This window comes from Zophobas morio, unplaced genomic scaffold, assembly GCF_036711695.1.
Source record: "Zophobas morio isolate AGI-343-1 ecotype UQ-CSIRO unplaced genomic scaffold, CSIRO_AGI_Zmor_V1 ptg000030l, whole genome shotgun sequence".
Lineage (NCBI taxonomy): Eukaryota > Metazoa > Arthropoda > Insecta > Coleoptera > Tenebrionidae > Zophobas > Zophobas morio.
This window is the reverse complement of record NW_026972135.1, coordinates 11,227,503-11,251,062: the sequence shown is the minus strand read 5'-3', so window position 1 is coordinate 11,251,062 and position 23,560 is coordinate 11,227,503. Positions and strand designations below refer to the sequence as shown.

Sequence of the window (23,560 nt, the reverse complement as noted above, 5' to 3'; positions counted from 1 at the left end):
AAGCAGGACAACACAGTTTTTCCCAAGGGAATTAAAAACAGCTTGTTTTTACCTCTGAATATCGATCTTTATGAAGTTGCGAGTGTTTTGCAGCTCATGCTGTACGTTTAATGGTAAAATTACATGACTAGCGCTATTTAAGAACAAAATTATATCGTGTGAATTACCACTGTAATACAATCGCTGTTTACCTTACTTTCCAACATATTACATGAAAGTTTTTTTGGTTACATGCTGCTTTCTGATATACAAAAGCGATTATTGTAAATCACCACTCTCGTAATTGGCTATTCATTAAATCGCCCCGAAATGACTGATGCAAAATGAATTACTCAAGTTTTCGTTGACGTTGCAGAGTTAAGCCAACTAATCTCTAGTGGCTGTTCTCATAAAAGCTCCATTAGCAGGTTGACAGTAGTGACCTTGATACATAAAGGGGGTGAAGGTTTGAATAACAGACGAAGTAAGACATAGTTTATATTTTACAATAATATAATACAATTGAAGTCAATGTTGTTTATATAAATAATGTGATGACTTACAAAATGTAAACAACACTTGCATTATTTGTACATTTTAAAAATCACCAATTCACTTATATCGTTAAAAATAACATTTCGTGTGACACTCAAAAATCAAAAAATGTTATTTTTCTATACTAATACAAGTAGAGGCGTTATAGAAATACTGGCAAAAAACGTCAGAATTACTGGTATAAGTACGTCACTTAGGAACATTATATAAAAAAGAAACAGTGGCAAGTAAAGGAATGTATAAACAAGTCTTTGAAAGTTAGAGGAAAATAAAAATGGCGATAAAACTACGTCACGACTCGTTGTGAGTTAAAATAATTGCAAAAACACCGTTACAGTGTCTTTTAATAAATACTGTGAACGTAAAAAAATAATACTGAACATAATATACAAAAATAAATGTTTCGTTTTAATCTTCTATATATAAAACCCAGCAGTTAAAAATGGCAAGGCTAAATATTGGCAAATATTAGATACATATATACAAAAACAAAGACATCTACAACAGTGCCGACTCGCACCAAAATTTCGAGTGGCACGCGAAAAAGCGCTCTCGGAAGCAAATTTTCGCGCGCTTATTTGGTCATTAGGACGGTAATTTTTCGTGTATTTAGCCCGAATTATAATAAATACATGGATAATATCGAGTTTTTCAGTCAGTTTTCGGTTAAACTAAACCATACAGGGTAAGATAGGAGGGACTCGGGTAGGAAACTCAACAAATAAGGAGATAAGTTTGTCATCATAGCTGCCGTTTCAACACGAACACCCTGTATCTTACAAAGAAGTTATAAAATTATATAAAAAATTAAAATTATATAGTCATTACTTAACATTATAAATATGTACATTTTGCAAATTTTTATACACTGTTGCTACTTTATCTTTCATGTAAAGTATATAATCGTACATACACTATAATCTAACAATTAGTGAATTTATTTCTTTTATTTATTATTAAATTTATTCCCGGCATTCACACCCCGGGGGAAAAATTATCACCGTTTACGTGACTCTATCTAATTTGTCATATTTGCTTTGTTCATGTTTACGTCAAAAAGCGGAAGTTGCACTTCCCCAAAAGTGAGATTTTTGATTAGGCCGAAACCGTCTCTCCTGATATCGATATCATAGGCAATTCGAGACATTCACACAAATTCAACAAAATTCTCGGGCTCCGGGAGCTGGTGCGGATCAACAACAACAACGTGAAAAAATAATATCGGGATCTGTCATGAAGTCTATCACAAAGTTGTCTTTATTGAATCCAATTTTGTACAGTGGTAGAGGTGCCCAAAATTTCACGCGACATAATACCCGGAACGCGTAATTCCTCATTCCGCATCGACCTAATTGACGACTTAAAACTTCTACCACGAGGGCCGCATTATTGCCAAAAAACGCAAATTAGTTACCAAACCGAAAACTTATTGCTTTAAAGTACCTACGCATAATCACAATTTTTGCTTTTTAATACTCACTTAGAATACCCTGCAATTCTTACAAAACTAAAAATTATTTGTATTTGTTGATTACTGAAACGGACTAGCGGCTGTAAACCGAAACTCGGTTCAAGCTTGTCCCAGACAAAATTGCCGCACAAATTGGCTTTCCTCAGACACATCTCGTTGGATTACGTATCTAGTTTTTTATGAAGGTGGTGGTTTTACGTCGAATTATTACGCCAGAGTTCTTCTGGGACAAGCCTTGTTGAGAATACCCGTCAGCCGAGCAAGAGATAGTTGCTAACAAAGTATAGAAATTCTGTTCCCGTGATCCTTGAGATTCTTGTGGAGTGGCTAAGAAAAGAAATTTTCTTTTGGCGTGGAAAGTTCGCCCGCCGTACTTTAACCTTCCCTAATTAATTAGTTTACAAGTAAAATATCACTCCTAATAGATTACTTTATGAGAAACGCTAGACTTTATTAATCTGAAGCGAGGATGAGTCAGCTCATAAATTATTACCGATATTAAATTATCGATTGAGTATTCTTGAAATTTTTTAAATTCTTATGTGACGTAAATTAAGTAGGGGCCTGGCTTTAGATCCGCTTAATTTGGAAGCTAAAATCACTCGAGTATCACAAAGCAGCATCGAACGCGCTAGATGAGTTTACCCAAAGATATCGACCGGTGCTAAATCTGGCAACTTTCTGTTTGACCACCTTCGAACTAATCCAAGTCAAACAAGAGGAAGCGTCCGACTCTTTCCGAACGATAAATTATTTTCGTCGACAGCCATCACAGTATTTATAACGGAGTTAAACTGAGAACGAACATAAAACAACGGATTAAACAAGAACGGAACATAATTGCCCTCATAAAGCATCCGCGTCTCGTCCTTTACTTTATGATCGATAAAATGCAATCAGGGTTCATTTTACCCAATTTGCATTTAACTCCGTAGAGCTCGGCAGAGGTCGATTTGATTATTAAGCACATAGGGATACTCCCAGTCGACGAATTTCGGTTATTTCGTAAAACTCCAACGTTTGCAACAGTTGCCGCCGGCATAAACCGACAACGATCTCAACTTCTTTCCTTTTGAAATTGTGTACTTTATATCCGTTCTCAGTTTCACTCGATTGCACCGCACCAAATGTTACTTCTTTAGAAAATCCAACAATTGTGCGAGACGTCTCTAAATCTACGTCCACACCAGCTCGCGGACACCTCGGGAATAAGACTTTCGCAACGTAATAAATATTTAAACCGCTACTATCGAACCGCCCTTTTTGCATACCGAATCCCAAAACGTATTTCACGCGTCACTGAAATGACTCACGTCGTTATTCTGTTGCTTCTTTGATTTTTTCGGTTTCTCCACTTCGTCCTGCAGATGCCGGAACCTTACGAAACCCTGTTCGTCCACGAGCATCGAGTCCTGGATCTGGTGCCTGCCGTCGTGGTTCGGCAACGTCTGGACCCCCAGGTGAGGTCTCGCGTGATTCTTGCGCGTCCGACCCGTAGACCGTCTCCCCGAAGTATTCGAGGAGTTCCTCGAACGCCTGTCGAAGTCGTTGCGCTCGAATTCGTGCCTCGTCCTCTCGTACTGGTGATTATTATCAACAGGTTCGCTGTAAATATTCCTGTCTTGGGTGTTCCCTCCGAAACCTTCGTGCTGATAATCCTCGTTGTTGTACTCCACTTCGTACTTCGGCTTCGTGTAGTACTTGGCCGAATCGTACGTCTTCCTCGCCGAGTTCCGCGACGAGTTGTGAGCCCCGCGCTCGAAATGCCCCGAACTCGGCTGAATGAAGTTATTCAAGCTCGTCTGATCCACGTTCTGGCGCGATTCGAAGCGATCCGAGCCCCAATTCGGCCGCTCGAACCGATCAAAGTTGCTGTTGCGCTCCGAATCGCTGTGGTACCTCTCGAGAGTCGACTTCTTGTCGAACGAATCGTTCTGGAAGGCGTTCTTGAGGAGGTTCGGCCTTTCAACCGTTTCCGACGGAATATTGTCCATGATCATCTCGTTCCGGCTGTAGTTGAGTGCGTTGGGATTCGTATTGCAGTTGTTGGGGTAGATGTTGTCAGTACTCGAATCGCTCGTGGTGCACGGGAACAAAGGAAAACCGCCAGCAGTCTGTTTTTCTCGTTGCGACATCTTCAAGCTCACGACGATGGCCAAGAGGGTGATAATGGAGATCTCGAGGAAGCGCACCGACAACTCGAAACCCCATAAAATCCAATGGTGTTTCGTTTCGCCGTTGAAACGGTCTTCCTTGATGAAGAACAAAGCGTATAATTGCACGAAACCCAAAAGGACGAAGAGGAGGGCGACGGCGATGGTGATGTGAGAAGCGTAAGATATATTCTGGGTGCACATTTCCGACAGGTTTTGGCTTTTCTTCGCCAGAACATTCTTGATAATGCGATATAAATATAAGTAACTAAAGCCTAAGGCCCACGCCAATAGGACGAACACTGGCCTGCACACAATCAAACTCGCCTTCTCGAAATGACCGAAATTCTCGAAGGTGCTGAGGCAGAAACACAAGACGATGTGTAAAAGAGCGAAAACGACAAGAAAAACTGGCCTAGTTTTCACTTCCAGGTGAGTCAACGTCCGCTTCAGTAGGAACAAAATAAGAACAGCGAAAGTTGTAGCCAGGAGACTTAAAGGGAAACTGTGTAAGAACTCGTAGAGGAAAATATTGAACGACTTGTCTACGTTGTAGGGGTCGTACGTTAAGTAAAATATTCTTAAGACGCAGATCACGGTCAGCATGAGATGGATAGTGAGGAAGTAACTCTTCGAAAACATGTGTGGATCGTTCTCGTACCGAATCAATTTATAAATTGAATAAATCGCGAGAAGAATGTACCCGAAAACGACCAAATACACGTGGACGTTCCAACAAATCAACCAAATTTCTTCCGAACTGGCTTTAGTAACATTACTAGTGTCCTTCTCCTTCACGTTGGGTAAGTTAACCATGTCAGACATTTGCGTCGTCACGTCCTCAGCGTGTTTCTTTTCTTGCACCGGGATGTCTTTCTTAATAGTGACGCTTTCAGTCCGATCTGGGGGTTTAGCTTCTTGTACGATTTCCTTTTTGGTGATCGCCGGTTCGCTGTTATCTTCGACTTCCTCCTGAACCTCCGTTTTGGTGTTTTTCCCTTCGGGTTCTTGTACTTTGAGCGACGGTTCGGCCGCTGGTGCTCTAGTTTTTGTTGTTTTGGGTTCTTGGCGTTGAACATTAGGAGTTGCCGTTACCGCTCGATACAGAATATCAGGAATCTGTATATCGTCGTGTCTTCCGTTCGACCCGCTCAAGATCCTCGTGATTGACGGCTCGGGGGCATAGCTCTTCTCGTACTCAAAACTCGTCTCATTGTGGTTCCTATTCAACCCGTAAAATTCTCCAATCTTTGCGTTCTGCGAGGGCGTATTGAGAGTCTTCTTCTTTTCGTTTTTATCGTTCTGGGGATTCGGCTTCGGTTGTTCGTTCGGCTTCTCTGGTATTCTTTCGGCGTTGACTTTGGGTAAGTCGGGCCTAAACGGTATTCGATCTTTGTTCGGCATCAAGCTAGGGGGCGGGATCGGTCGCCTGCTCGCGAACCCATCCGAGTTGGTCCCCCTCAGGGTCGGTTTATCGGCGAAGGGATTTTGATATTCTGGAGGTAACGGCGGCGTGAAGAACGCCCGACTCGGAGGAACGTAACTGGGAATGTCTTTACTGTACATGGATTTCGTCGGTCTGACGTTACGCAGGAGGTTGTAAGCCGTGGTGGTTTTGTACACGTTCTCCGTGACTTGCTCCTGCGAGTCCGGCATAAAGTCCGGCCTTAACCGGTCGTTGTTGTACCGATTCGGGTTGTTGTAATGCTTGTTGTTGTTGTTCTTCAAGATGTCCGCCGCCGGCGCCGACGTCGGCAGCACGTGATCTTTCTCTAATTCGGCCCCGTAGCCGTCGTCCTTCTTCTCGTTGGTGTCGTATTCGGCCGGCTCGAAGTCGACGCTGCTGCGCCCCGACGGCCTATCGTTATTTTTCACGTCGACCCTCAGCCACTCTTCGTTGCCGTCCGAGTATCTGTAGGTCGTGAGCAGCGGCGTCGCCAAGGTCGTGACCGGATAGGCGTTGTCCGGGATCGATCTCTTCGTCGTGCTGCCGTAAGCGACCTTATTGAAGACGGCCGCGATGCTCTGCTCCAGGTTTAGCTTGTCGAGTAGCTGTTCGGACTTGTCAAACTCGTTCGAGTACGCATGCGCACTACATAACAAACAATAAAGCAACAACGGCTTGTAGGCGATACACGTGAGCTTGGAATTCTTGAAAATTGACGATAATCTCGTTAATAGGCACGTACATATTGTTACAAACACGTATAAACTTAGCAATAGTCTTAATTTAATAGTACAGTTGTTAGGTCCACAGTCTTGTTGAAGTAACGGACAATCACAGATATATTTGACGCGGCGGCGGCGTCGTTTCTTGCCGACGACGCCGTTCGCCGGCGACGGCGGCGGCGTCGGTTCCTCGCGAAACTCACTAGGTTTTAACATCGTTCCGGCAATGTTCTCGTGTCGACGCACTGGAGGAGGTGCATCGTCGTGGAGGTACTGGTAGACGGCCGACGTGCTGCTGGAGAGCATTTTACCTCATCTTGGGTCGATCGGGGGCCGAGCCTTGGGCGACAATCGCTGTTGCGCACATGTGAAGGTACCTGAAACAATTAACACTTATGACAATCCGTTCGCTCAGTTCGAGGGGTCGTGTTTTCGCTGTTATGAGCAATAGATGCGCCCATTAAGCGACGGCTGCATTAACTTAATTGATTTGTGAGTCACGAGCTAACGACTACTCCTACTGATACTATTACGTCTGAATTACCGAAACCCTTAACAATTACGCCCGAACAAAGCGATCGCTTTAATTACCGACTTTTAAGCTGCCGCTTTCTCTATTTAGAAGATTCCGTCGAACAATTGATGTTTCTCTTTTTCAAACTTTCAGACTTTAGTCTAAACGGTCTTACTCGGACCGAGATCGATGCCCCGAGGTCGCTAATCTGAACTTAACTTAAATGAAATATTAGTGCATACAAAATTAATACACTTTATAGCAACTACTCGCATGGCTCATTTTAACATGAAGTTAACGTCCTGGACAAATTTCTTTTGGAAAAAGTTTGAGAACCAATACCCTGGCGGATACGCCACTGCCGAGATCGATGCCGCGATGGCCTCGGCTCTGATCTCCGCCGTTATGATTTTTGTTGGTAAGCCGCTAATCTGAACTCCGCGATAGTTTAAGCCAATTAAACTCGCGGCAACACGAATTAATCAAAATCGGTCGATACAGTGCATCAAAGTGTAAAGCAGCGCTTTCTCCGTCGGTGGAAAAATACCGAGGAAAAAAACTCCCTTCGCTTTATTGCTATCCTGACCCTCGCCAGTTGGACGACAAGACCATTCCTAAAAGCGACCTTTCAAATAGCTTATCAATTGACCGTACAGGTGCTCCAAATCGGTCGGTTAACCGATTTAAAACGTGAATAACCCCGAAAAGTCTACTCCATCTGAGATATTCATAAGACAGTATTGCGTATGTTTCGATTTGTCTGTCGGTCGACGAAATTGGATCCCGTCCAAGAATTACTATTGGATTCTTATAAGTTTGATCGGAACAAACAAAAAAGTATTGTTTCTCTTGTTTCAAAGTACATGATTGATCTGACTAGGAGCTGAACTTTTCGACTGGGTTAATTTTACAGCAATCTTATCGTCCGCTGATTCGTCTTTATGCTTCCGTAGCCCTTTTTCGCATGCTAGAAAGAAATTGTTGCGATTTACGCCGACGTTAGTGCTTTGGAGCTTCGTGCTTTCGGTATAATGTGTCGCGCCGGTGTAGGCTATGTTGTGAATATTGATGTGTTGTCGCGGATGGTGTTTTTATTGCCTTTAAAATGTCATCTCGGATCTTCTGCTACCACAATTTGTTACTTTTATTGTCTTCGGGAACCTTGGAAATTCGCCGTTACGACATTGATACGAGCTCTTGAAAGTCTCGCCAAAGTAATTGAAAACCAAGATTTGGAAAGACGGACGGTTCGTAATCTGTGACGGTTTGTCAATGCGGCTGGCACGACGATAACGATTGAAATCAGGTAGCGTCTTGGCCGGAATTTTATTTGGATTGTGATAGGTTGAATGGAACCCGCAATTTTTTGTTATTATTCCGAGTGCAATTTTGTTGATCTTTTGTGATTACACTAAATCAATATTTAAAAAGGGAAACCTCAAGGATGATCAATTCGAACAATTCCTAGATCTAGATGCAGTAAACCAGGGAAATTTCAAAACCAAATTTCTAATATATTTTAAGTGGACCTAACACTTGTCGATCATACATTATTAGAAATGTCTCCAAAAACCATAAAACATAAGAAATGAAATGGAAATCAGTCTGAATTTGTCAGAATAAATTACTTCAGGAACTTAGATTCTCGCCAGAAAACAAAATCTATTGCGGGATTTTATTACACCAAACATTTTAAGTAAGAATACAGTCAAAGCAGTCTTTGTAGTAACAATTTTATCATAAATTCTAAAAAAAGCTTTTCAAACCAAGTACACTTTTTACACAATAAAATGAAACTTGTGGGAACCACATAATAGTTAGTTTTATTGTCTTGGGGAACCTTGGAAATTCGCCGTTACGACATTGATACGAGCTCTTGAAAGTTTCGCCAAAGTAAAGCTCGTCCCAGATAATACTGTCGCATAATAATTTCGACGAAAAACTACCGAGTAAAATTTATTTGCATAATTTCCATTGTCTATTTTTATTTTTACTCCTTCCATTAATTAAACTTTGTACATCATCATCCGATGACATTTTTGTATTTTTTGGCTTTACCAATTTCTGGTTTATACGTGTCACGAGGGTTTTCTTTCTTTTTCTTTTAATAAATTCGATTTGGATTCTTTTCAGTCAATCTATGGCATTCTTCCTATAATGACTTTATCGGATTTTTTTTTTGCTTAACTCGCTGAACGGTTGATTTAGTGGCTCTTACAGAAAGTTTTGGATTTTTTATAAAGTTGTTTTGTCGAAATTTTTGTGTCTTTATACAATACTTCTTTCACCGTATCTTTTTAACACACTGTGTACGGTCTTTACTGAGGTTTTTAACTTTACAACAATCGTAGAACACCTCGATACTGAAAATATTTATACAATATTTTTTCACGCAACTGTTCCTGATTGAACGAATATTGTGTACACGGTAAAACGCTAACCAAAATTTGTCTGATCATCCCCACCACCAATGTGATGACGTCACCTCAAAATTTTGCATAGTAAATGTTCCATAAATTTTATAGAATAATACTTTTATAATGGGGTTTTGAACTCGCCTGCATTTTATTAAATTTTATGTTAACAACGTTTACCAACGCCGTAATTTATGAATTTCGCTCCATTTTGCGAAAAATGTGGGAATATAGATCTGTTCTTGGTGATCCATAACCTCCGAGGTAAATGAGCGAAATATGAAGACAATTGTTCTTATTAATATTACATGGACCCTCTCAGATTGATGTATGATGTTTTGTTATGGCGGAACTCACTTAAAATATACGCATAACATGATATGTTAGGTATGAATAGTTACTTAACGAACGAGTTGAATTAAAAAAGGCCGACATTGTAACTAACCATTAGCCAACGTGATAGTTACAACATTTTTTCGGTGATCGAAATCTTTCAAAATCAGAAAATAAAAATTAAATTATGCAATTGAATTGTCATTCGATTTTTGTGTCCCATTCTCTCAATTGAACGTCCAAAATTGACAGATTACAATCAAAACAAAACGATAAATATGTTCATGTGAGACAAGGGAAGAAAATTCTTTAAATTGAGAACAAATTTTAAAGAGAAAAAACGAAATTAAATTTTTAAAAAAAGAACTTCAGTTAATCAATCCTAATAAGAGTGTGATTTCATTGATTTTTATGAAAATTTATGGTTAGATTTGTGATTGTGCAGTTGCTGAAAGTGCTCAATTTAAAGTCAGCTTTATATCTTGGTTTTCCTGGAAATTTGTCACAAAATTTAGTGCTGCAAAACCATTGAAAGAGTTTGGTGTTGCATTTTGGGAATGAAATTAATTTTTTCAGCGACTTTCACTTTCTGTGATAGTTGCCAACTTTCAGTCCCCCTGTCGCTAATTTCAGGATCAGTTAATAATGAAGCAGAAGACCGCCGAAAACAATGTCCGGTATACAAACGCGGTTGCTGTAATTGTCACAAAATTGCTATTTGGCAAGGTATTTTCAAAATGTGTTGATTCCAATTGGTTGTGTTGAAAAATCTATCGTTTTTCAGAAAATGAAAAAATAAGTAATGTGGAGTATGGATTGGTCTGAGAGTAGTGTACTTACTGCCTTGTTACATTTAATACCTTCTTTTCCTCGTTTTCTACAAATGTTAATATTCTCTGTGTATGTATTTGTTTTAGATGACTTAATAGTCACAAGAACTTTGAAATTCAAGTCTTGAACATCTGTTTTTTCCAGTTTTAGAAATTCGTATTTTCTTAATGCTCGAGCCACTCCAAGGATTAGTCAACCTGTAAAGTGCGATATTTTTTGTTCGTCGTTAAGAAGAGGTCCTTTGAGTGTCAGATATGAATTTTCAGTCCTTCAGATTTTTTAACAATATGACTCAGTTTTTCTCTTGGGAAATATGTTTAGTTTGTCATATGTACTGATGTCATTTTTTTTCAGTTTTATTAATTTAATTATTAAAATTTATGAAAAATATAGCGCTTTTTGGCTTTTTATAGATTTTGGAAATTTTGGTTTTCAAAGTAAATTTTTTAAAAATGCTAAAAATTGTCAGTTCAGTTGGCGATTTTGGAAAAACGGTAGAAATTTTCGAAGAAATGAAGCCGAAATAACTTCTACATGTTAAAATCCACAAAAAAAAAATAACCAGGTCTCGAAGTTGGACGAAAAATGGTCGAACATTTCATAAGGTGTGTTAAAAATTAAGCTTTTGAAAATGTTGCCTATAAAATAAAAAAAAATTCTGGGACATACGAGTAGATCTCGATAAGCTGATTAAAAAAAATAACGCCTTTGTGATCCCGTAGCAAGATTTTGGAAATTTTGGTTTTCGAAATAATTTTTTTTTTAAATGTTAAAAATTGTTACAGTTCAGTTGGCGATTTTGGAAAAACGGTCGAAATTTTCGAAGAAATGAAGCCGAAATAACTTCAAAAAAATAAATAAACGAGTGTCGTAGGTGGACGAAAAATGGTCGAACATTTCATAAGGAGTGTCAAAAAATTGAACATTTGAAAATGTTGCCAGTAAAATAAACAAAAAAATCTAGAATATAGATCTCGAAAGATATAGCGTCTTTGTGTCTGGAGCAAGATTTTGGAAATTTTCTTTTTGAAAATCAAAAATGTTTTTAAAATTCTAAACATTGCCATACTTTAGTTGGCGATTCTGGACAAACGGTAAAATAATTTTGAAGAAATAAAGCCGAAAATAACTTCTAGCTATAAATTCTCCAAAAAAATCTCGAACTAAATTTCGGAGGTGGAAAAAAAATGTAATAAAAAATTGAGATATTGCCTAAAAATCGCAAAAAAATCTGGGATCTCCACAAACAAAGTCGAAAAACAGCGCTTTTGTGATCTCAGGACAAGATTTTGGAAATTTTGGTTTTCAAAGTAAATTTTTTTAAAAATGCTAAAAATTGTCAGTTCAGTTGGCGATTTTGGAAAAACGGTAGAAATTTTCGAAGAAATGAAGCCGAAATAACTTCTGAATGTCAAAATCCACAAACAAAATAACCAGGTCTCGAAGTTGGACGAAAAATGGTCGAAAATTTCATAAGGTGTGTCAAAAGTTAAGCTTTTCAAAATGTTACCAATAAAATAAAAAAAAATCTGGGACATACGAGTAGATCTAGATAAGCTGATTAAAACAAATAACGCCTTTGTGATCCCGTAGCAAGATTTTGGAAATTTTGGTTTTCGAAATAATGTTTTTTAAAATGCTAAAAATTGTTAGAGTTCAGTTGGCGATTTTGGAAAAACGGTCGAAATTTTCGAAGAAATGAAGCCGAAATAACTTCTGGATGTCAAAATCTACAAAAAAATAAATAAACGAGTGTCGAAGGTGGATGAAAAGTGGTCAAACATTTCATAAGGGGTGTCAAAAAATTGAACATTTGAAAATGTTGCCAATAAAATAAATTTAATTAATATTAAATTTTAGCATTGAATAGTTTGGCCATAGACTCCTTATTTGTAAGTTCAGAAAAATAAGCCAGTGTAAACCGTGACGCTCTTCTCGTGGCACCACACAATGAACTCATTGCACGCTTTTTTATATAATAAAATTCTTGTCTTTACTATTTTCATAATATATCATATCGATACCAAGGAGACACGGCAGATTTTTAACACAGTATACTGTTTTCATTTATAAAAATATTTAAATAAAAATTTCAACAGAACTTCCTTTACTTCTAAAGTACAAGTCCAACAAATCCCGCTTCTTTGAAGAATTGTAAAATTAGATGTTGCGATGTTTGGGGAAAAATGGCCTCTCAGCAGTAATAACAAGCTTTAACTTCCGGTATCTGGAAAATGGCGAATTGACTCTTCGCTACGCTCTTAACAATCAACTGGTGAGTCTGGGAAAAATAGTAAAAAAATTCTTTCACACATTTTGGTGGAGTTATGATCATTCTCAAATTGGTTCTTTTGCTACTTTCAACACCTAAACAACACATTCATTATCACAATAACTAGTAATAAAACTTTTAGTTAATATTTCTCTCGCCCATGACCATATTTAATTACCATCACAGAATGTACAAAAATGTGGTTGTGTTTTTTTGTAATAATTTGATAAACTTCCAGTTGACAATGTTTACCTGATATAAAACGAAGATATAAATCAGCAAAAATCGAATAAGCAGTTAGAAATGTTTGACGTATCAAAAATTGCCAAAGTTTTCAAAACCCTACGTTTAAAATGTTCGCAGTTAATTTTAGGTCCCCTGTGTTTTATTTTCGGATAAATTTAAAGAAATCTGGTGTGTTGTTGCGGCATGAAATTGAAAAAATCTTTTGAGCTTTTAGTGTTTAATTCGGGAGACTCTTGGTGTATTATTTTGAGAGCCCATGGAGATTTTTTTGTAGATTATTTAAAATAACTTTGGGGGACTTTGTGTTGTACATATTTTTGGAAAATTCTAACTTGACCTGTTTTTGAGTTAATTTGGCACCATTTTTTTTTTTTAAACAATCTTGAGGTTCTAGGTATTCCTGTTTGGAAACAATTTGAAAGTGCTTTGGAACCTCTAGTGTCTTTTCTTATAATAATTTAATTAAATTCCTTAGAGGATGCCAAATGCCAAAATCAGTCTTATTTTAGCAGATACTAGCCCCGCCCACCCGCCCTCTTTTTTCCTAGAGGGTATGTCATTTGCCAAAATCTGTTTTATCTTAGCAAGTACTGATGACTAACTTTTACAAAAAATGATCAAAATTTGGAAACATTACGAGCTTATTTATATACACAAGGCAGGCATTTTGAAGATCTTTTTTTTGTAATCTACATTATAAAGAATTTTTTTATTATTTTTTTGGGACTCCCGAAACCCCCATAACGTACTGAAAAGTTAATCCCCCATTTTCCAGACACCCGGTATATCGGAAGAAAGTCACTTAGAAAATTTGTTTGATTTGAATGAGTTTGTTGCCACAAAACAGAGAACTAAAATTATTAATTAAGCCACAGTCGAAGAAAATGTTCTGAATAATTATTATTATTATTAATAATTTAATTATTCTTATGAAATAAAGATGGGCGTATTCTCAAGCTGACGTCCAGTGGTCGGAAGTAATTCAATTATAGTGGACCAAAAGCTATAAGGTTATATGGCCATCATAAAATCATCCCATTGTGTCGAAGTTAAGTTGTTTACAATAGAAAAGGTTTTAGGGTCGTAAATAACGTGTCCACTGCACCTCGACCGGCTGTTATGGTTTCGTTCAGGGTCGGCTTTCACTAAATATGAAAATCCACCACTCCACTATTTCTTTACTACCTGCAGCCGCTAAGGGTTCCGAAATAACCACTCGCTTTGAAAGCCGGCCCTGTTAAATGTGAGCAAGAAATGTTTAGAAGACGATTTATTGCCAACCGGTAAGCTTAGTGCGAACCACACAAAGGGGGTATTTATTTGCGGTCAACTACTTTTATGATGGTCATATAACCTTATACCTTTTGGACAAGTATACTTTTGAAGCAATGAGTAACTGTCATGAATTACCTTCCAAAAATGGAATGAGCAATTGTGATCCATTACTTTTGGTGAGCAATTCGATTAGTTTTATGATTACTTTTCAATTACTTTTATCAAAAGTATTGTCTTGTTTTATGTACGAATCGTTTACTAGGCCTAGAGGATTAACCCAGTAGGGAGTTAAACTCTAAAGCGAGTTTAGCACAGAATTTGTTAAGAAACCATCATACATAAGGTCTTCAAATAACATTTTAACGACTTTGAGATGTATTTTTCTGTAAATTGCATTTAGTTAAACTAAAATCTATAAATATCACTCTATGGCTTTGAAATTTGCTTTAAAACTTTACTTACCAAGAAGAAAGAAAAACAACATAGACGCTACACAGACGGACAGACAGACAGACGGACGGACTCTCGGGTCACAAAAAGTCGAGAAACCATAAAAGTAGCCAATCGTCCAATGGACTCAATTACAATACTTACGCCCGGGATGTAAAAATTGTCCAATGGATTTAAAAAACAAATTAAATTTCCCAATATAAGAACATGGTTTAAATTTACAACACGTTAATAAATTTTCATTTCCAGGCAATCCTTCTTCACCATTTGAATAATATTTTGGGTAAATTGCAGGGAAACTTTATAATCAATACACGACTCTATATTGCGACTTTATATTGCGATAGTAAGAGTACTGAATCCTTTAAGCGGCACGTGTTTCCCGTGTTATTAAAACAATTTCAGTTACAGGCCTGTAAACCGGCAATACCAGGGAATTACGATTACATTTTGGACTATCCATAATTCATGTATGTATAATAACAATAACGAATTACAATTTTTCATTGTAATGTTATTGTAACTATATGGTATTATTACTATTATTTGGAAAGACGGGCGGTTCGTAATCCGTGCCGATCTCTCGCTGTAACCCGGACGACGATAACGATTGAAATCAGGTATACCGTCTTTGAGCGAGTTTTATTTGGACTGCGTTATTCTGAATAGAATGCGAAATAGAACAGTGCAAAATAAATAAGTAATCCAAATAGACATCAGATGGAAATCCCGACCCGTCCAAACATTAATTTCGTCTAGTTAAACAAGCCCTCTCCTCAATCATTTATTGTTTTGTTGTTCGGAACTAATCACCCTCTCAAACCGTTGTGTTAACTCGAACAATATCAAACAACAGTTGCGCCACCACCACGGGCCGTAGGTTTCCTTGCGACATCTGTTCAAACGGAAAAAAGCAAAATAAACTTTAGCAATAACGCAAAAATCTAGCTTTAATTTCTCAATTCCGCATCAAGTTCGGCGCTGTTTTCTAGACCTCTCGCCTCCGCCGCCGCAACCCCTTTTCTCTTGTTGTTTTCGGGCCCTCTGTACCGTTCGCAACAAACTTTCGGAAGTTATCGATCGATCGCGTTTTCTGATGCAAGTGTGCGCCTCCTCTTAAAAAATTGTTGCTGAATCATGTTCCGACGATAACACACTCACACACACACGGGCACCATTCGCCGAACAATATCCCTGGGACGAGAAAAACCGCACCCTCTCACACTTCGCGCTTCATTATTACAACGGAAATTTTTCGCGTTTAATCCGAGAAGATCTCGATATAACGAGAGAGCTATTTAAGACACCTGTATAACCAACCCCATGGGACGACAGATCGATCGAGCCAGGAGCGACACATTCAAGGACATCCACTGCCCCCCGTGGTGTCGTCGGGGCGCGAATTAATAACAAATTTGTACGACGTAACGCGACAAATTGACTAAAAACGTGTTTCTACTTTTCCTACTTTTTTTCGTCGGCCGCTTTTCCCCTCTATTTGGGGCGGCGAGATACATTAATAATAAGCAGACAGTAAACACGAAATAATACGCTTTTTTGCGTGTCGTTTGCTTTTTTCGCTCCTAGTTTCTTCCTATGCGGAGATTTTCAAACGCTCCTCTCGCGAATAATGCCGGGGAATAAGAATCGAGAAAAAAGTAAAGCGGAATCCGAGATGAAACAGCGTCGCAAAGTTAAAAATTCAATTGTCGACGACAAATAAGCACCGTTTCAACAAGGTGGGCGTGCACCAACCCTCAGGAAAGGGTGGCATATAAATAACCCGACCCGAACGCACACCTTTCCGAAGCCGCAGAATAACACGAGTTTCGATGGCGGCGAGAGGGTGAAAACGATTATAATATTCTTATCTTAACAGCCCCCGACCGAACTACCGTGAAAACATCGTCATAATAGTTCCGGAAATTGCAGCCCGATAAAAATTTATTCAACGTTATTAAACCGACAGCTTAGACTGAAACTTTCCCTCGACAACTGCGGGCTTATTATTATCCTCGAGGAAACTATACCCGACATATGGAGGATGTATCAAAAATTTATAAAATCGATAACACGACGTGTGTGATTGTCGTTTGTCGGTTTGTTGTCTGACAAACGGAACCTTTTTCCCTGTCCCTTTTTTATAACAGCGGGCGCTCGAATTCCGTCAAAATTTCAAAATATTGGTCGAACGTTAATTCGACACAACTTCCTCCGCCCGTAAAAAATAGACCCACAAATCCCACATCTTCAAATTAATGATAAAATTCCATTTTGCGATTTTTGCTTTGTGGTAACCCCTATAAAGTAAAAACCAGTGGCGTGATTAATACCCCCGCAGCTTCTGCGCCGCGGGGGTGGAAATTCCAAGGGGCGCACGGTCCGCAGAACGTGGACAATATGAAATATATTTTAAGAGGATAACCAACCGAAAACAGTGTAGATGTTGTCAATTTCTCAGTACATGCTTAACTTCGACTAGTTATGTTTATAATTCGAAAGAATTCGACTATAAATTAGCACGTTCAGATTACAAGCATCGGCTGGTTAAAACAAAATGAAATTTGCGTAATTTTATACGTAATTAACAACACTCAATATTAGCGAAAAAAATTTGATTAACCATGCTTACGATAACGATACAGCGTTTGCAAGATTTCAGAGCATTCGGTTTTGCAGTTTCGAAGTTAAATTGCAAAATGTTATAAAATTTTGATTTTTTTTTTCAAAAATCTGGATGTCTAGGATAAATACTCAACATGGAATCATTGGAGGTAACGTCATCCTTGTGTTGGTGGTGATGATTTCCCAATTTTTCGTTGACGTTTTACCATCTACACGATTTTCGTAATACACATACAAAATTTGACAACAATCGGTCTAGTAATTTCGGAGATCATGTCTAATAAAAATCCGGACAGACGACAGACAGTCAGACAGACAGACAGAAGTAAACGGGAGACCTATGTTTTCGCACTCTGGGGTTCATCAAACGTCGAGAACACGTAAAAGAAGCCAGTCGTCCTTTGCTTACACTCACGAAGTAAAAAATTGGTAGAGGGTTATATCGACAGAACTTTCCTCGCTCCTGAAGTGCAGCCAACAAATCCCGCAAAACCAGGGCCGTAAATAATAGTCTTGCAGCCGTAAATTCCAAGAGGATTCGGTCCGTACAAGTGCGGACAATATGAAATATATTTAAAGCGAACAACCAATGGGAAAAATGCTTTTCGAAAAATTGAATTATCGGAACATAGATAAATCCAGAAATTGAGAGATCAAAAAATTTTAAAAATCGAAATTTCAAATTGGAAAATTGAAAAATCGAAAAATGAAAAAGTCGCGAAATTCAAAAATTCTAGAACTGCAATGAAGAAATACTAGAGAAATTAAAAAATTGAAAAATCGAACCATCGAAATCTCGATAAATCGAAAAATTGGAAAATCGAAGTCAAAAATTTTAGAAATGGGAAACTTGAAAAATAGCAGAATCTAAAACCGAGAAGTCGAAAAATCAACACATTAAAAAACTGAAAAATCTAAAATTTAAAAATTCGGAAAACTAAAAAACAGAAATATCGAAGAATTGAAAACCGAAAATCAAAAAATTTCAAATTTCAAATATTGAAAAATTAAAATATTACTCCTAAAAAATTTAAGCAACGAAAAACTGACAAATCGAGAAATTGAAACATCAAAAATTGAAAAATTTAAAATTTAAAAATCGAAAAACTCAAAAAACGAAAAATCCAGAACTTCATAACTCGAAAAGTCGATTAATCGAGTAATTGAAAAATTGAAAAATCGAAAAATTGAGAAATCGAAAAATCAAAAAGTCGAAAAATCGAAAATTTGAAGAATCGAGAAACTGAAAAATCGAAAAGTCAAGAAATAGAAAAAAGTCGAAGATCCAATAAATCAACTGATCGGGAAATTGAAAAATCGAAAATTTGGGAACGTCAAAAATTGAAAAATCTAAAAGTTAAAGAGTCGAAAAATTGTAAATGAAAATGTCGGAAAATTGAGAAATCGAAAAATCAAAAAGGTCGAAAAATTCCAAAACTGAAAAATCGGAACATCCACAATTGGAAATTTGGAGGATGGGAAAGCCGAAAAGTAGAAAATTTGAAAAAGTAGAAACATCGAAATCTCAAAAAATCGAGAACTCGAAACATTAAAAAACTGAAAAATCGAAAATAAAAAAATTTTAATTTCAAAAATTGAAAGATTAAAATATCAAGAAATTGAAGCATCGAAAAATTGGCAAATCGAGAAATCGAAACTTCAAAAACTGAAAAATCGAGAATTCAAGAAGTCGAGGAATCAAAAAATTAATTAATCGAAAATTTTAAAAATCGTAAAATTAAAACATCGAAAATTGAGAAATGGAAAAATGAAAAAGTCTAAACTAAAAAATCAATTAATCAAGAAATTGAGAAATCGAAAAATTAGGAACGTAAAAAATTGAAGAATTGAAAAATCTGAAAATTGAAGAATGGAAAAATTGAAAAATTATAAAACTAAAACTTTGGAAACTTGAGAAATTGGAAAATGAAAAAGTCGCGAAATTAAAAAATTCCAAAACTGAAATGACGAAACATTGCGAAATTAAAAAACTGAAAAATCGAAAATTGGAAAATCGGAGGATCGGAAAGCTGAAAAGTAAAAATCCAGAAATTGAAAAATTGAAAAATCGAAACATCGAAATCCCAATAAATTGAGAAATCGAGAAATTGAAAAATCGAAAAATTAAAAATTTTTAAAACTGGAAATTTGAAAAACAGCAGAATCTATAAATCGAGAAGTCGAAAAATCGAAAGATGGGGAAATTTGAACATTGAAAATATGAAAAATCTACAATTTAAAAATTCGGAAAATTAAAAAGTCGAAATGTCGAAGAACTGAAAAATCGAAAATCAAAAAATTTAAAATTTTAAAAATTGAAAAATTAAAATATATAAAAAATTAAAGCATCGAAAAACTAACAAATCGAGAAATCGAAGCATCAAAAAATTTAAAAATCTAAAATTTAAAAATCGAAAAGTCAAGGAACGAAAATATCGAGAAAATGAATAATCGAAAAATTGAAAAATGGTAAAACAAAAATATCGGAAAATTGACAAATCGAAAAATTAAAAAGTGGAGAAATTGAAAATTTGAAGAATCGAGAAACTGAAAAATCAAAAAGTCGGAGAATCAAAAAATCAATTAATTGAAAAATCGAGAATTGAAGAAATCGAAAAGTCGAAAAACCAAAAAATCAATTAATTCAGAACTTGAAAAATAAAATATTTAAGAACGTAAAAAATTGAAAAATGTAAAAATTGAAGAATGGAAAAACTTAAAAATCGTAAAACTGAGAAATCGAAAAATTAAAAAACCGAAAAATTGAAAAATCGAGAAATTTGAACATTAAAAATATAAAAAAATTAAAATTTAAAAATTCGGAAAATTAAAAAATCGAAATATCGAGGAACTGAAAAATCGAAATATCGAGGAACTGAAAAATCGAAAATCAAAAATTTTAAATTCTTACAACTGCATCGAAAAACTGACAAATCGAAGCATCAAAAAATTGAAAAATCTAAAATTTAAAAATGGAAGAACTGAAAAACTCAAAAAAACGAAAATCTAGAATTTAGAAAAACGGGAAGTCGAAAAACCAAAAATTCGATTAATCGAGAAATTGAACAATCGAAAAACTAAACCGTCGGAAAATTGAGAAATCGAAAATCGAGAATTCAAGAGAAGAGAAGAACCAAAAAAATCAATTAACTGAGAGACTGAAAAATAAAAAATTTGGGAACGTGAAAAATTGAAGAAATCGTAAAACTGAGAAATCGAAAAATTTAAAATGGAAAAATAAAAAATTTTAAAAATGACAAAATTAAAACATGGCAGAACCTAAAACCAATGAGTGGAAAAATCGAAAATCAAAAAATTTAAAATTTTAAAAATTGAAAAATTAGGATATCAAAAAATTGAAGAATCGAAAATGGAAGAATTGAAAAATTAAAAAAAAAACTAAAAAATCGATTAATCAAGAAATTGAAAAATCGAATAACTGAAAAATCGTAAAACCAGAACATCGAAAAATTGAAAAATCGAACAATAGAGAAGTCGAGAAATCGAAAAGTCGAAGAACCAAAAAACTAATTAACCGAGAAATTGAAAAATCCAAAATTTAAGAACATCAAAAATTGAAAAATGAGTAAAATGGAGATACGGAAAATTTGAAAAGGAGTGAAATTGAACAACAAAAAACTGAAAAATCCCAAAACTGAAGTATCGAAAAATTGAGAAATCGAAAAAATGTTACCATTTTGATTCTTCCCCAAAAATTTCGATTACAAGGATATAAATTCAACACGGATTCATAAACCATAACTCATAACTGGAGGAATAACATTTACTAGTGTAAAACTTGGAAATGACGTCATTCCATTGCTGCTAGGGATGAACAGACAACTTTTGGTTACCGTTTACAGAGATTATCTGTCTAATAAAAATCCGGACAGACGGCAGACAAACACGACAGGCATACGGAAACGTACTCCGGAGGTCATGAAACGTCGAGAAAACATAAAATCTTGATTACAATACTTCCTTAGCGTACACGCTCGGGAAGTAAAAACGTCGAGTGCTCCAGAAAAACAACTTCCCCGTCGTAATCAAATTACATATTTCAAACACCCACCTGTTGTTAGTGTATTCTTACAACAACAGATACCTCTTTAACAAAGACGCGCATAAAACAATTTAAATGATAATTCGTTGCCTACGTTCCACTGTATCGAAAACGATGTCTTCCTAAAAAAATTATTTCGTAGTTAGGACGATACACCTTTAATCCCTCGATTACTTTTTTTCTCACATCGTCTTTATCCTCCCATTTTTACGTGATTAAATTTCAAATTATAGCATCTCCTGGAAAACATCCTCCGATAGGTTTACTCTGGCGTTATCTCTTAATAAGCAATAGCATGTCTGCGTTTTTCCATCTGATACTAGCTCACAGCTTTTATAACCCAACTAATAAACGAAAAGTAATAAACTTCCCTTAGATAAACGTATTAAGCTGGAATGTTCAATTACATTTTGCCGACACACAAACAAGTATCGTGAGCTCGAAAAAAAGGCAATTAGGGTTAACTTTTAAAACTTCGGCTTGTAGTTATATCCTGGAAATGAAATATCGTGCTGCTAACCAGATATAAGATAGATATCGATAACGCCATGTTGAAGTATGAATGACATGTCCAAAGATTTCCAACGTAGCTTCTAGCTATATTTCTTTTCATAGCGCGCACATCAAAACATCTTTTCCTCGATGACGTGATATAAAGTGATTAAGAGACTCGAAATGTACGACGAAACTAGTTTTTAAGAAACCGTCATTGTATGACATATCGTAAAATTACCTCTTCATGGTATTGTTATTTTAAATTCTTCAAAATTATATAGCAATTATAGTATGGGATTAAGAACATTTTCTCTGTTGGTATTAATTTATTTAAGAATCCTGTGGTAATGTACAGTTTTAAAATGGCCACGCTTTGTTCATACATTCGGAATAATGCTAACCACATGTAATTAAACATTGTGTCATTATTCGATTCGAATTGTTTTCATTTCAGACTGGTTTAAATCAGATCTTTCTTCTATACAAAATAAACTTCACAAAAAAAACTTTCCTCATAATTGTATAGAAAGACTAAATATAATTCCGTATGAAAATACTAAAAAGCAAAATTAAGAGGTGTTTCTACCTGCTCGTGTTATATTACTTGAACCATTAATGAAAACAGAAACAGAACATTTTAAAAAAAGCTTTTAATTTTTACGTCGCCAAGACAACGATGCAAAAACGCTACAAAAAATTAATCACCACTTACAATTCTCCAGAAATACGAGTATGTATACTATATTACTTTGTTTGGTGTTTCAAATCCATGATTTTTATGTCAAATGCGATTAAATTTAGACATGATAAAGATATTCGCCTGATTTTAGTAGACGACGTTGTAACTGTTACAGGAATTTTAGTGATTTGGTACTTCACACAATTCAGAACTAAACCATGAATTATGCGGATTTGGACAGACTATTTAAGGGAATTATAAATGCTCTATCATAAATTTCTCTCGATTTTGACCATCCGCATCAGGTGCAGATTATGGATTTTCTGATAAGCTTGCAATAATAGATTTTGTTTAAACTCCACACGTTGACGCTAACTATTAGTTTAAGCCATAAAATATTTTGACTGCATTACAAATTCCCGCAAAGCAACGTTTTTGCTGTTTGTTTAACAGATAAAAGTTACACTTATTTTAGAATTTTTGGAGATGATGTCATCAGCATTCTGGAGGGGATTAATAACTAGACTACTCTTAAAAAATCCATTGCGTAATAACTTGGAAAATTGTAAAACTGGATTTAATTTTTTTAGGACACCCCTATGTGTTAAAATAAAATTTCCGAGATGTGACTTCAAATTTATTTTTTGATCCACAGATGACAGATTTCTACTGAAAATTATATTGTGATGGTCCGCACACCAAAGAATTGGAAAATCCTACTTCTTTAAATTCACTTCAAAACCGTTGTCTTGCACCAAATTAACGTTTGCCTTTTTGAGTAAATTAATTGTTTACCAACCATTAACAATGCAATTATGCACGTAGATCAGTTCGGCTTTTAACGATATTTTCAGTAACTCACCCCCACAGGACAGCACCTCCGGACCTTAGTCTACAGCCTTAAAAAAATTTTTGTCTAATGACTCTGTGGGATTTACCTAAATATTTTAACTTAGGCGTTTTGAATCAAATATGCGAGCTAAAAAAAATGTAAATTCTTAAATCTCCTAAATTCGCAAAATTTTCAGGTGTAGAC

At 36.1% G+C, this 23,560-nt stretch overlaps 1 protein-coding gene across 1 annotated transcript in view; it reads right to left on the bottom strand.

Annotated features, from left to right (window-relative positions):
- Positions 1 to 464: 464 nt before the first annotated feature.
- The window catches only part of LOC135139160 (uncharacterized), a 132,100-nt gene continuing 109,004 nt past the window's right edge, over positions 465 to 23,560 (bottom strand). The window contains exon 4 of the mRNA XM_064069295.1: positions 465 to 6,704. Coding sequence (XP_063925365.1) covers positions 3,295 to 6,633 — 3,339 coding nt within the window. The 5' untranslated portion in view covers positions 6,634 to 6,704 and the 3' untranslated portion in view covers positions 465 to 3,294. The remainder of the gene's footprint in view (positions 6,705 to 23,560) is intronic.